The sequence below is a fragment of the Eleutherodactylus coqui genome, chromosome 8 (assembly GCF_035609145.1).
Source record: "Eleutherodactylus coqui strain aEleCoq1 chromosome 8, aEleCoq1.hap1, whole genome shotgun sequence".
NCBI classification, from domain to species: domain Eukaryota; kingdom Metazoa; phylum Chordata; class Amphibia; order Anura; family Eleutherodactylidae; genus Eleutherodactylus; species Eleutherodactylus coqui.
The window spans coordinates 133,432,379-133,446,895 of NC_089844.1; the positions used below are offsets into that span (position 1 = coordinate 133,432,379).

Consider the following 14,517-nt stretch of genomic DNA (forward strand, 5'->3'; position numbering starts at 1 on the left):
AACCAGTAACGTTGGGAGTATGCCATGACGTGTGCCAGGGTATAGCCACACAAATAAAGGAAAAATGAACCAGCATCACCGGACTTCAATCAACAATCCAAAGAACACAAGGAAATAGTCATTTCCAGTCGTGGACAAAACTGTTGAAGTCAACAAAAAAACTTCACTTTTATTACATATTGAATAAAAGCAATTGATAAAAGGTATTGATCACTAGCAATGGAAGCTATTTATCAGTTCCTCCTATGTTTGTTGCTTTTAATCGAAATGTAATAAAAGAGAAGTTTTATTTACTTTTTGAAGTGCTGGAAGATCTTCTTGTGATTTCAATAGCCAGTATCTTTTACGGTGGCCCGCTCTTATAGGAAAATGCAGTCTGCTGAAGTTCCCTATGCAGTAAAAAAGAAGAGGTCCATGCAGTGTTTTAGCTCCTTCTGGCACACCGTTGGCCTCTGTTGAGCCTGTGAATATATTTGCCATATGCTGAAGGAGCAATACACCAAACATATTCACTGCGGTGTAATCACAGCCTAAGAGACTCATGCATGATCACTCCTTGGCTATGATACTTCTGTACAAAGATCTAACATATCATTCCACTAGATCTTCCATCGTTATTGCATGATTGATTATACCTGAGGAAGACCCAAGTCCTTCTAGAACGGACCTGAATGCATTTGGCCCTAATTGTACGTAATCCGCAGAAGGGAACTTCTTGATCGGTTGTTTCCAAGCTTGCTTGCACTATGAGGTCTGCACTGGAGAACATACTCACTTTTTAAATAGTGCCTGCAGAGCTTGTAGTAGGCCACACACCCCCAGTCCGTCTGTCAATTTGATGCATCGCTCTACGGCACCCGACGCCAAGCTGAACAGCCGAGACACCGAGTGCGAGAGCTCCTGGACACAGTCTAGAGCCTCGCCGTGTTCCTGCACGACATGGACAAAACATGACTTTGCATACAACTGATGTGATAAGAGCACCGGAGCTTTTCCTGCATGCAGAGGGTTGATAATCTATACATGACCGTGTGCTCTGTTCCTATTCTCTCATTGGCTGAGCACCCTGAGCCAATCACAGGCAGCTCTCGCTTAATGAATGACAGGCGAGAGCTGCCTGTGATTGGTTGAGCACCTCAGCCAATCACAAGCAGCGCTTTCAGCAGGCGGGAATTTAAAATCCCCGCCTGCTAAAAGAACTTCTTAGAAGAGCCGGGAACAGCGCTGAGAAGACACGGCTGAACCCCAGCAGCTGAAGGGAGGTATGTTTTTTTTTTTGTTTTGTTTTGTTTTTTTTAACACCACTTTTCTTTGTTTTTCAAGAAAGGGCTTATTTTTTAAAGCCCTTCCCTGAAAAACAATTACAGGATGCCGGCAGCTGGATCCCCTACCGCAGCTGTCATCTGTGACAGTTGTGGTAGGGAATTCTTTATTCCCCGCAAAGATGAAGAATTCCTTTGCTGCATCTGTCACAGATGTGGCAGGTGCAGCAGGGAATTCTTTTTCCTCGCAGGGATGAAGGAAACATCTGCCGCATGTGGCAGATGTGTTCTTCATCCCGTGGGGACATGGCAGCGACGGACAGGTTTGTTTTTTTTTGTTTTTTATACTAAAATTCTTGTTTTTCAGGGAAGGGCTTATATGTACAGCCCTTCCCTGAAAAACAATTATGGGGTGCCAGCAGACCATTGCCCTTAATGGAGCCGCAGCTCCATTGAAGGCAATGCACCGACCTGCATTCACGCGTTTTTGCACGGACATGGGTGCGCACTTATGTATGCACCTATGTACGCACAAAAATACGCTCGTGTGAATCCACCCTTAAGGTCGATCTCACACGAACGATCCAGATTTCGCATGCGGGAGCCCACAAAGGAATACGTCTCTGACCCTGCGTACCTTCGCTTTTCTATATTGCGGATTAATATTTTGGCCAAAATATTCACTAATACCTTGTATTTATTGCTATTTATAATTATGTTTGCAGCAAGCGGTCTTGCTTTAAATGTTGGGGGAGCCCGAGGGGGTCAGTGTCAGTGTGCTTCACTTTCGAAGTACAGGGCAGCCCACCGGAATTTATTTTATGAGGTGTCATTATTAGACTGTAAGCCTGCATGATGCACCACATGTATTGGAGGGACTGACACCTTTCATATGCTTTATCTATGTGCAACTACAATACTAAGCAGCCCCACCTGCCATCTGTAGTAGGCATGAATTGTTGTTCATCAGTATATTGCATCTCTGCAACGCTCCTCCATGTAGCAATTTGGCTATCTATATATTGTGGGATGTCATGTCTATAGCTGCCGTTATGTTCTGCATTGACACAGCAGTATGTATGCGGTCTTCTGGAACTTCTTTTTTTCAATCCTACATAAAGCAATACTGCATATAAGGCAACAAGTGCACAGCTGCCAACAGGCTGGCCATTGGGTGTGCTGAAATATGCCGTGTCCACCTGATCCGAATACTTACATTATACATCTCTTACCAGAGGTATGGAGCTCAGCTGTATTAGAAGGTGTGCCTCCTCCAGGTTCCCGTACTGCAGCTGGAACGGCTTGTACGCGCCATACACCGCCTCCACCAGCTCCATCACCTTCACAATGTTGTGCTCCCCTGACACAAACCAATACATTCTAATGAATATATATGTAGGATTGAGATACAGGAAAATCAAAATAAGGGAAGTTGACTTTGCATTAGTGTTTGTTGGAGTTTCTATTTTGCATCTGAAATGTGACTTAATTTCCGGTCAACACAAAAGGTTCTGGTTAATATGATTCAATAAAATGGCGTAGGCTTGCCATACAACTACGCTAGAGGACTCTGTTTTGCATTATTGGAACAGATCCATTCTATGACGCAAACAAATGCTGCCCGATATAGTCTATGGGGTCCAACGGACTTCCGTCACACCGAATGCTGTGCTATTTCGTCTGGGATTTTGCACTGGATCTGCACCCCAGACTCCGACGCAAACATGAACTAAGCCTTAGGTGGCATCAAAGCCATCACTGTACTATCTAGGAAGTAACGTGTGCCCGGACTACATTCCTCATCAACAAAGCTGTATGGTTTAGGTTGAGTTGCCTTCTAAGTGCTTCAAGTGTTCTCCTCCTAAGCACTGATCTCCTTGGTCTGTATCCAAGTCAGGCAACTGTTTAATGCCCACTGCAGATGCCACTTCACATACTAGCAAGTTGGCACACAGAAGGGATCAGCAGTATATACCAGTCAGACAGAGTTCTCATTATAGACTTCCCACAGTTGACAAAGGGAGGTTTCTCCATCGTGTAACTCCACGTAGGGGGCCAAGCAAACGTCATAAGAGGCTTTTATTTAATTCACTGAAGTAAATGCAATCAATGGGCAACTAGGGACATCCACCAAAGTGCTTGGCGAGTTCTTGCAATATCCACCCTGATGTGGCTTCTGTTCAATAACATTAATGGAGCCTAAAGGTGTTATCTAGGGCTAGTTTTTTCCCCCAAAACTGGCTCAGTCTGCTCTAGTAACATATAATAGATACTCGCTTTTCCCGCTCTTCCACAGCTTTTGTTCTCCTGCTAATCTTCTCCTCAAGGTACAAGGAGCGGCGATGACATCACAGACACTTAGGGCCATGTCACTTCTTCAGTCATCCCCAGCTACCTTTAGTTGGTAATTAGCTGCAGTGATCACATGACCTGGAGTCACGAGATTGTAGCAGAGATGTGGCAGCATAAATAGTGAAATTTTAATAAAGCAAAATTTCATTCTTCCATGTTCATAAAAAAGTTACGTTTCGGCCTCAAGTGGCCTTTTTCAAGCTTGAAAAATGTCACCATTTATGCTGCCACATCTCTGTTACAGTCTCTTGATTACTATTTGGGCCTTTTTGGTTTGGGTTCGTCTAGTGGCTCTGCATTTTATTCTACCTCGCCTTGAAAGGAATTACTTGAGTGCTGCTGGTCTCTATTGGTTATACCATGACCTGGAGTGACATAACTCTCCTCTTGGAAGTGAAGGCCAGCACAGATCAGGCAACGAGGAAATGAAAGCTTTGGGGGAGCAGACAATGGGAGTAGATCTTCTTTTATGTTACCAAAGCAAGGCCAGTCAGCTTTAGAAAAAGAAACATGTCCCAAGATAATCCCTTTAAACGGCTTGTGCCATATATGAAAATGATCTCTTATCTACAAGATCAGAGAAGACCTTCAGATCACTAGGGGTCTGACTGCTGGGACCCCCACCGATTTTGAGAACAGGATTCTGGCGCACCCCAATACGAGGGCAGCAGCTATTGCACACCACTGGTCCATTCAATTCAATGGGACCACCAAAGATGGCTGGAATTGAAGCACTCGGCCATCTCCAGTGGTCCCACTGAAATGAATGGAGCAGCGGTGCGTGTGCCTAATGGTGATGATAGTCCCTTGTAGCTTCATCTTTTTATGGTGCATATGCCAGGTGATCAGCAGCTGGCGTACCTGCATCACTTTGTTGGATCTCAACGCATGCACAATGTCACAGGAGCCTGTGATCACCATTATGTACATCTGCCGGGCAATACGCTGCCCACACATGCCCCGGGTTTAGATGGCAGGAGGCGAGAGGAGATGTCATTTAAGTGAATACAGGTGTGGTTATCTCCAAGTGTCGGGTGTTGTATGCGGTCTGCATTATGTCCTAAGAAAATACAATCGTAATATGGAGAAAAAATATGCCTGCGTGAAAGGGGTCCTAGGGTTCATTCGTGCGTTGCTGATTTGCTACAGTTTTTGCCAGATTTTGATGCAGATTTGCATCAGGTTTTACCCTTTCAACTGAATTCAAATTGAAGAAGCGGTGAAATTTGCTGCAGATCTACATGAAAAATCTACGAAAAAAAATCTGCAGCAAATGTGACATGTGAACGTACCCTTATAGGGGTTAGAGCTCTATGTTCCTGAGCTCTAACCCCTATAATCACCCATATAAACAAAGAGTTAAAGGACTTTTCTGGGACTGTAACATGGATGATCTCGCCTCGGGATAGCCCATTAATATCAATTTAGGTGTGTCTGACACCCCTGCAGATCACCTGCCTCATTTTATATATGTGGCCAGATGAGATTTTTTTGTATTTAAGAACAGTCTAATATCCTCTAAAGTGGCAGCATAAATCTACTGAACTGGACTTGTCCAGCTTTGACCTTCATTATCTCTACATTGGTCAAGAATTGACAAAAAGTTAACCGGTGACACAGAAGGGAGCGGTGGTGTCCTTACAACTCTTACTGTGGATATCAGCCAACACTAGTGACCATGCTAATGTCTGGAAGCCAAGAACAGGGAGCTTTAAGGAGAATCAGACCATGACGCTGTCTGAATAAGGCTTGACAGCACTTGTGTAATCTCAGGAGGAATATGTTCCTTACTACACAACTAAGAGTTTCTCCAATTCCAAATACTATTATTTTCTACCTCTTTTAGTTTTCACTTTAGATTTGTAGCTAGTCTTTCTTTCAGTTTGCTGCCCCAGTCTAGTATCAAAATACCATGGTCAAAGCAAAGTGGCTTGTTGCACCTCCTGCCCCGACACCCAGACCATGTGCCCTGCCATCTCCCCTTCTCCCAGCTATGCCCCTGGCCTGGCCCACATACAGCTGCCATGGACCTAAAAATAAAGGAATGATTGGAGAACTGCAGGTCATCATATAAGAAAGTGCAATAAAAATAAAAAAAGCATGTCGATCAGCGCTCCTTTGCGGCTGTTCACATGCAACAGAGGATAGTACTGACCATCGTTCATCCACAAACAGCCAACATTGTTTAGCTGTACTTCTCCCTGCTTACATGGAGAGATGTGTAGCTGCTGAGCGAGCAGTTTTTTGCTTGCATAAAAGATATGATAAGCTAACGAACGAGTATTTGCCTGACCATTGGTTCTTATAAAAGGTCCTCAAAAGGAACCTGTCATAGGGTTCATGCTGCCTGAACCACGGTTAGCATGCACCTGGGACAGGTATGCAAAGTACTCCCTTGTAAGTGCTATTCTGAAACTCGGCGTTTCAGAATAAACACACTTTAAAGTTTGACTTGGAATGGAGCTCTCGAGTCTGAGGCGGGCCACGCTGACTTTTCCCCACCCGCAACATGTAGATTGACAGGTTTCTCCCTATACAGAAGCAGGAAGAGAGCTGTCAGTCTACATGATGCAGGTGGGGAGAAGTCAGCGTGGCCCGCCTCTGACTCAAGAGCTCCATTCCAAGTCAAGCTTTAAAGTCCACTTACATGGGAGCACTGTACATACCTGTCCCAAGTTCATGCCATCCGTAGTTTGGGCAGTAGGAACCTGGTGACAGGTTCCCTTTTAGGTTCTGTTCGCACCTACATCAGAAGCAGTTTAGGGGGCCTCCGTCACAGATTTCATTATTCTTGACCAAACAAAACAGCTCTGAATGCAGCACTATATTAGACATCGAAGGAGGGGCGTTCTAATAGAAGCCAATAGACCACGTTAGAAGTAATGTCTGGCTCCGCTCAAGTCCATCCTGCAATGGATCCATCACAGCATTGTAGCTTCTATTCTAAGCAAAATCAACATCGTAGATGTGAACAGAGACAAACAGTAGCCAGAGAAACTACAAGTAACTAAACAGCACAAAAACATCTCTAGCCTGGTCACTGGATAACTAGAAACGTTAGAAGGATATGAGGAAAAAAAAGTCTAATTGGTGGAAGACCAAGAGTTGAGCCCCTCTTATCGGAAGAATGAGGATCTTTAAAGAAAGTCTGTAAGCCTATTCTGTATACTAGTATGCATTGGCAGTCTAAGACTACATGCGGCTCTGCCTGACTAGTACTGCTTATGTGTTCAAGCATCGGCCATTCAGAGCAGCAAGCAGTGTCTTAGATTACCCATGCGTACTATTACACAGTGTGCATCAGCTAGTCAGAGAAGCTGGTGCGGCCATCTTTATTTGTCCAGGACTGGAGGGTTGCTTTAAAAAAAGCCTGTCCCTTACATTTAGGCAATTAACGTCTTCTGCACATGTGGAGACGTCGGGTGTCTGAGCTGCATTTCCAGCCTGGCACATGTGCATTGACATCCAGTTGTCCCTCCATAGCCTCAATGATATCACGCACATGCCTTGATACTGGGATCAATCATCAGGGTGAGGGGTGCGCTTGCAGGTATTGAGGGGAAGAGAGAGCTCATGTGACTTTCAACATGGAACCTCCTACCAGACAGTTCTATAATGATTTGCATACCATGAAGGGAAGTGCTGAAAGTCCAATTTTTCACAATCAAAATCATGCAGGAAAATAAAAAAAGTACAGTTACGGTCATCTGCAGTTAACATATTATATAATGGGATTAGCTTCATTTACTACATATAGGCGAGTGACTTACTTTAAAAGGAGTTGTTCCACAAAATTAAGTTATTCCCGATCCACAGGATTGGGGATAACTAGTTGATCAGTTGGGGTCCAACCAATGGACCCAGGATTGGAAGCATCCCACACAAAAGAACCGGTTGTTACACATGCTCACTACTGCTACTTTCATTTCAATGCAATCATTATAGAAAGTTTCAGACCAGCATTTGCTGGATCAGTGGGGTTCAAGTGGTCGGACCGCCATTGATCAGCTAATTATCACCTATCCTGTGAACAGGAAATCTCTTAACTTCTATAGTCTTTTCCACCTGCATGTGGCTGCCACTGGCTGCCTCACCTTACAGAATAGAAGACAGGGGCATCCATTCTACTAGGTGGAGAATCTTGTGAATATGCCAAGTTCTAAAAACATTATTAAATACTTGCAAAAAATAAATAGGTGAACATGTAATAGAACGTCTCCATGAATTCTCCAGACTGCTCTTTGCTGTGATTAGAAGCGAGTCCATTATTTCCTCTATTATATCCTCTATACACCCTTACAAGGTAAAAGGATGGTAGCTATGCAACAACCACTTTAATGGAACAGCCATAATCATCATCATCAATTGCCTATAAATTCCAGGTAATGGAAGATCAAAGCTAAAGGGAATGGTAAGGAAGGGAAAAAGAAACATATGAAACTAGAATACTAAATATTTCCAGGTACCGTACAATCACTTCTTACCAATATGAGGCATGATAGCAGCTTCCAGAGCCTTAGCAAAGTGGCCAGTGGCCTGAAAAAGCTCCAGCAAAGTACTGAGCTTATACTCGGGACTGGTCCTCTCCATGGCGGTGTTCAAGCAGACGGCGATAGATGGCACCATGGCGGCAAGAGTCTGTATCAGCAGAACAGTCACCACCTCATGAGGCTTCTTAAATATCTGTGACAAGAATAGAGATCCCATGAGGGATGTACCAAGCAGAGGCTCTCAAAAAGTTTCTAGTTGGAAAAAGTTTGTGAGGCAAGCAACCACATTCATCCAGAAACGACAGCCCTAAAAGCAGGCAATCATAGGGATTCTTCATGCTATGAACCCCTCCAATCTCATGCTGGTAAAATATCTTATTTAATATTGGTTTTATACTTATATTGCATTGTGCTGTGTAGAAAACTATAAACTACTAGCTTACCCGTCGCGCGTTGCTGCGAAGAAAGACATACATACATTCGTTTTTATATATCTAGATAACAACCAATCACAGCGCAGCTTTCAAGTTACCTCGGTGGTATAATATATAACAACCAAACACAGCGCAGCTTTCATGTTACCTCAGCAGTATAAGAAATAGCAACCAATCACAGCGCAACTTTCATTTTACCTCAGCATTCTCAAAATCCAGCAATTGTCTTGCGAAACATTCGGCGGATGCATCATTTTGTAGTTGAACACGCATCCCGTCTCTCATAATGCCTTTTGCTTTCGTGCTTGAGATGGAAATCAAACGATCTTTGTCTGGGGGGCATAACTGTAGACGATGCCCGCACGCACGCCACCTATCGTAGGATAGATGTACTATGCCAGTAATCTTCCCAGGAGTGTACTCAACAACTTCCCAAAGTTTCATGGCGATTGGATGAATGGTGTAGTAATGCATAAAGGACGGACAGACAGACAGACATTCATAGATATATATATATATATATAGATGACATCAGGAAGTGAGAGAATTAGATTCCGTACGTAAAATTTGGACGCTAGTTCTTTTGCGCTTAGAATTGAATAATCGAGTTGGGACCCATTAACTTTACCTATTTATGACATAATCAATGCTCGTGCCAAATTTCAAGTTTCTATGACATTGGAAAGTGAGAGAATTAAATTCCGTACGTAAAATTTGGACGCTAATTCTTTTGTGCTTAGAATTGAATAATCGAGTTGGGACCTATTAACTTTTCCTATTTCTGACATAATCAATGCTCGTGCCAAATTTCAAGTTTTTATGACATCGGGAAGTGAGAGAATTGGTGGCAATGATGGAAATCGAACGATCTACGTGGGGGAAGGGGCGTAACTGTCGACGATGCTCGCACGCGCGCCATTTATCATAGGATAGTTGTACTATGCCTATAATCTTCCCAGGCGTGTACTCAACAACTTCCCAAAGTGTCATGGCGATCGGATGAATGGTGTAGTAGCGCATAAAGGACAAACAAACAAACAGACAGACATACATTCAATTTTATATATATAGATTAACAAGTGCTGTTGACAGATCTGCCATTCTGGTTAAAGGGGTTGCCCACCTCTACACTATTGATGACCTATCCCAGGACAGGTCATCAATAGTTGACAATTGGGGTCTGTCGTTTTGAACCCCGGGCGATCAGTGGTCTGTGTATGGAGCAGGAAGCTGACAGGCACTGGTGCCAATCAACTCAATGCAATACTAACCTGGGCTGCTGCAATGTGTAAGAAGCCGTCTGCTTCCTGCTCTTTACACAGTGACAGCCACCAGGAGGACGGCTGAGCAGTTGTAGTCATGAGCACCGGACTCCCTTCGATCAACTATTGATGACCCATCTTGAGGATAAGTCATCAACTGTATCTTCCTGGAAACCCAATTTAAAGCGATCCCATGGTTTTGAGATACAATTCTGTACCCAGACTGGCGGGAGTACATCACCTGCAGTTGGTCTTATCTGTCATCCCTCTGATTCGCCAAATCCACGTACTGTTTTTAGCCATCTAAGACGGACAACACAATCTTCAGACTACTTAGTCCCCACATTGCACTGGAATTATTAAGACTACCAATGCACTATACCTGCTCTCTGATTGGCCAGAGTTGGTCATGTATTAGGTAGTCAGAAATCTGCCATCCTAGATAGCCAAAAATGGATCCAGGAACCAGTGGATTGGAGGGGGTTGCAGCGAAGTGCAACTGCAGGTAATGTACTCCAATTATTCTCTTGTCCCAGTACAGAACTATGTCCTGTAACCGGAGGGTCACTTTACGTCCCAGGAAACCCCTTTAAACAAGCCCTGGTTACGGTCTTCACAAGTAAATAATACTATAAATCCTATAGGGCAGGATGTATACTACCACACTGCTGTGAGATGAACTAGAACACGGTGCAGGGGATAATTAAAACTAGCTGACACTGCGCTTTTACAGAAATCCTGTAATTGTAGCTAAAACAGGGGGGCTGGAATAATGAATGGCATTTATTCTGCCGGCTTTTGTTATGTCTGACCATGAACATGTTTTAATAAATCTGAACTGGATGCTTGGATAATCACTGCAATTGTCTGCGCTTTCTTGATATTGGTCACCATCTTGGATGCAGCAGATTAACCCATTAAACAGCGACAAGGTAGGTGCTAGTAATATAACAATGTGACAACTACACATAAAATCTCAAAGTCCAGCTCGGAAAAATTCTCTAATGGAGATGGGTCCTATTACATGCACTAATTTCAGGCCAGTGACAAGTACCAATTGTCAATTTAACAATTAATCGGCACTTGATTTTAGGGCCTTCCCACAGGCCGATGCAAACTGTATGGGGGACAATCGTTAATGGGAACCTATTAAGGCTCATAGTATAAGGGCTGCTGAGTCCAAGTATGTGACTTTCATACCTACCCCATTCTCTCGCTGTCCAAGCATGAAACATCGCTCGGTCTAATGAGCAAACTCACTCTTTATTACATGCATAATAAGAGTATGAAGTGTGCATGCAAGGAATAAAGAGATGAGTCTACTCAATGGACTGAGCAACAGCTTCACAGGTAGACAGCAAGGGAAGGGAACAGGGAGGCAGGCAAGTATGACAACCGTTTTCCCAGACTCTGGTCTGTTGCCACAGCTCTGTTTTCACCACAGTGCCCAGGCTTGGTATTGTAGGCAGAGTCCCTGCTGAAATTAATGAGAACTTGGCTTGCAATACCTAGCTTGGCCACTGCAGTAGGAACGGAGCTGTCTGCTTCCTATAGAAATCAGCTCAGTGCACAAATGCATCAGCTCAGCAAACAGCTGATCAGCAGGGCTCCTGGGTGACAGACCCCCGGCGATCTGCTACTGATGGCCAGTCCTGAGGACAGGCCATTAATAGTTTACAACTGGACAAGCCCTTTAAAGTTGTGGGGCTCACAGGACAGGTTCCCTTTATTAAGATATTTTGCATGCACTTTCATTATTGTCGAAAGCACATTCCGTTTTCACATGGAGATATGCTGCCATCAACAATAATTTTTGGAGCCACATAAAATGTACAATCAGCCAATATATGAGCGTTTGCTTGTTTGTCAGTTGATCGCTACCCATTTACATGGGGCAATAAATAAATTATCAGCCCTATGTAAAAAAGCCTCTATACACAGGCTCCACACCTCTGGCACCCTCAGCGATCAGGAGAATTGGGATCTCATCAGTGGCCGCTTTTACCAATGGAGAGGTGGGCACATTTGTGCATGGCTCTCTCCATTACTGTCTATGGGAAAGGACAGAAAGAGACTGTTATACAAGGTATCCTGGTGACCTTCACTTTCTTTTATATCAGTATGACAAGTGTAGTTCTGTAGTACACGTGGCCTTAAACCGTCTGCAGAACTCTAAGTGTCAAGGACATAAGAGATGCATATCTACCTTACATTCCTACACGCGAGATAGCAATCTCTTAGGTCTCGTAAAACCGTATGAAGCAGCATTGTCAAAAACCGTGGATATTACTGTAATACGGGGGAGGAGGATTTATTAAAAGGGCTTCTTGTTTTACAGTAGGTTTAAATGACAAGGTACGAGCTGTAAAATGACCTGCATCAAGTAAGGGGCTGTGTGATATAATGGGATGCAGAATAATTAGGCTGTGGGAACGTGCAATTACATCAGATAAGCAAAACAAGGGTCAATAAGAATTTCAGGTTAAAACCGCAGGTGCCCGGCGGACAAGTCATAAAATGTATCAAAGGCTTGCATCAAGACGGAGTGGTGAAGCAAGGATCATGCCGGACTCGGGCAAATTTGCATGAAAGTTTAGATTTTCCTCTTCCCAGAGAAGAACCATAAACTTCTGGAGATATTTTAGGTTGTGCCTATTTCCTCTAATTACATTTTATGACTGCTTTACTCAACGTGAAATGTAGTTTGATGCTACAGAGGATGTAGATGTGAAGAGGGAAGAACTCGACTAAAAACCAAGCGACTGACAGTTGAGTGATTTGTCGCTCAGTGCCCTGTTGGTGGGCACACGGCCCGACTATCACCTAAGTTTGTAGTTTTCAGTAATCACTCGGGCGATAATCTCCCCATGTAATAGGTGCCTTTATTTTAGGTCTTCATAAAAGATGCCATCAATGACAAACAAGCATTATCTCTTTTTGATTGCAGGGCATGCTTAAGGCCCATTTAGAAACAACGATTCTTGCTCAAAAGTCACTCAAAAGACCTCTTTTGAGCGATAATCGTTGTGTGCATTTACACAGCAAGATGATTGCTCAAAGGTCCCAGCGGGATACCAGCTGAAAGAATGTTATCAGTGCTGCCCGCTGAGAAAATCAGCGTGCGGCACTGATAAGGCTCATGGCTAGAGATGAGCGAGTATACTCGGTAAAGGCAATTGCTCGAGCGAGCATTGCCTTTAGCGAGTATCTCTCCGCTCGAGATGAAACATTCGGGTGCCGACACGGGGGAGCGGTGAGTAGCGGCTGTCAGCAGGAGGGAGCGGGGAGGAGAGAGGGAGGGAGAGATCTCCCCTCCGTTCGCTCCACTCTCCCCCGCAGCTTCCTGCCTGCCGCCGGCACCCGAACCTTTCATCTCGAGTGGGCAGGTACTCGCTAAAGGCAATGCTCGCTCGAGCAATTGACTTTACTGAGTATACTCGCTCATCTCTACTCATGGCTAATTTCTAGCTTGTTAGAAATAAGCACTGGGCGAATAGTGCGCGAACAGTGCATGATGGCAGCGCATTTAGACAGAATGATTAATCGCGAATTTTGAGCGATAATCGATGTGTCTAAATGGGTCTTAAGACTCCCAAGACTCTTGGTTTTTTTAATGATATTTCTTTTTATTGAAATGACTCCCGAGACTCTTGAGGTGCTCTCTGGAAAGAGAAAGATTACCCCCAAGACTCAAAATTATACAAGATTGTTTGTTTCATGAGCCTACAAAAGTCTTCATTTGAATAATATCAGGACTTTTTATTGCCACTGACCCCTGATTGCTGCAAGCAGACACCGTGCACCGACTGGTCTCAAATTCTATGGGGCACATTTACTTGGACCGACATGTTACATGCAGGTCTAAGTAAACTATGTGCCGGCATAAGTGTAACAGATGTATTAGGATGCACAAACCTTTTAATACATTTGTCGCATCTGGTGGAATGTATATACGCCTGATTGAAAGCTATGCCAGAGAAAAGCTGGCATAAGTTCTGACTATAATTTATGCCACTTTTGGTGTAAACTATAGTAAACCTGATGGGCTGTGCAACTACAACCCCTAATAGTAGGCCAAATCTACTTTTTAAAAAAAAACATGGAGTAAATATTCAAAAATACTCAATTCTGGCACCTGTGCCAGAATTTAAAGACTTTTTGGATGCCAGAATTCTAGCATAAGACGCATAATAAATATACCTCTATGTTTCTACACTAAAGGTAACTCTATGCAAAACCCCAAAATTCTAAAAAAAAAGTGACTGTTGTTAATCCCCAAGGACTCACACACGGGGTCCAGGAAGCTTAGATATGGGTGATGTTAGGTGGGGTCTTTGTGCTACAGTGCTGCTTATCCATCCCTTGTCATACCAGTAATATGGAGGGTCATTTTCTATGTGCCCTGTAAGGTCAGAAAAAAAATGTATTGTTGTCTCCTTAGGCCGTCACATACCTGAGAGACCCACTGAAGCTGTGTGTGCCACGCGCCTAGCAAGGTGTCATAGAACTCCGTCAGCTGCCGGTCCAGGGACATCTCGCTCTGACAAAGTTCCTGCCAAACTGACACCAGCTGAACCTAAGGGGGGGGAGACAGAATTAGTAACACATGGAAGCAAATACAATGACATTGGAAGTGAGTTTACAGAAGAGCAGCAACAATTCATTTATAACTTTTCCTTATATAGCACCAACATGTTCAGCAGCGCTGTATGGAGAT

General features: G+C 43.8%; 1 protein-coding gene across 5 annotated transcripts in view; it reads right to left on the reverse strand.

Moving 5' to 3' along the window:
* Positions 1-14,517, reverse strand: part of COG7 (component of oligomeric golgi complex 7) — a 50,145-nt gene that overhangs the window by 15,168 nt on the left and 20,460 nt on the right. For all 5 annotated transcript variants that reach the window (XM_066576419.1, XM_066576418.1, XM_066576417.1 and 2 more), the window contains exons 7-10: positions 14,254-14,376; positions 8,099-8,297; positions 2,495-2,622; positions 776-930 (exon numbers count right to left, since the gene is read on the reverse strand). In XM_066576419.1, the coding sequence (XP_066432516.1) occupies positions 776-930; positions 2,495-2,622; positions 8,099-8,297; positions 14,254-14,376 (605 nt within the window). The remainder of the gene's footprint in view (positions 1-775; positions 931-2,494; positions 2,623-8,098; positions 8,298-14,253; positions 14,377-14,517) is intronic.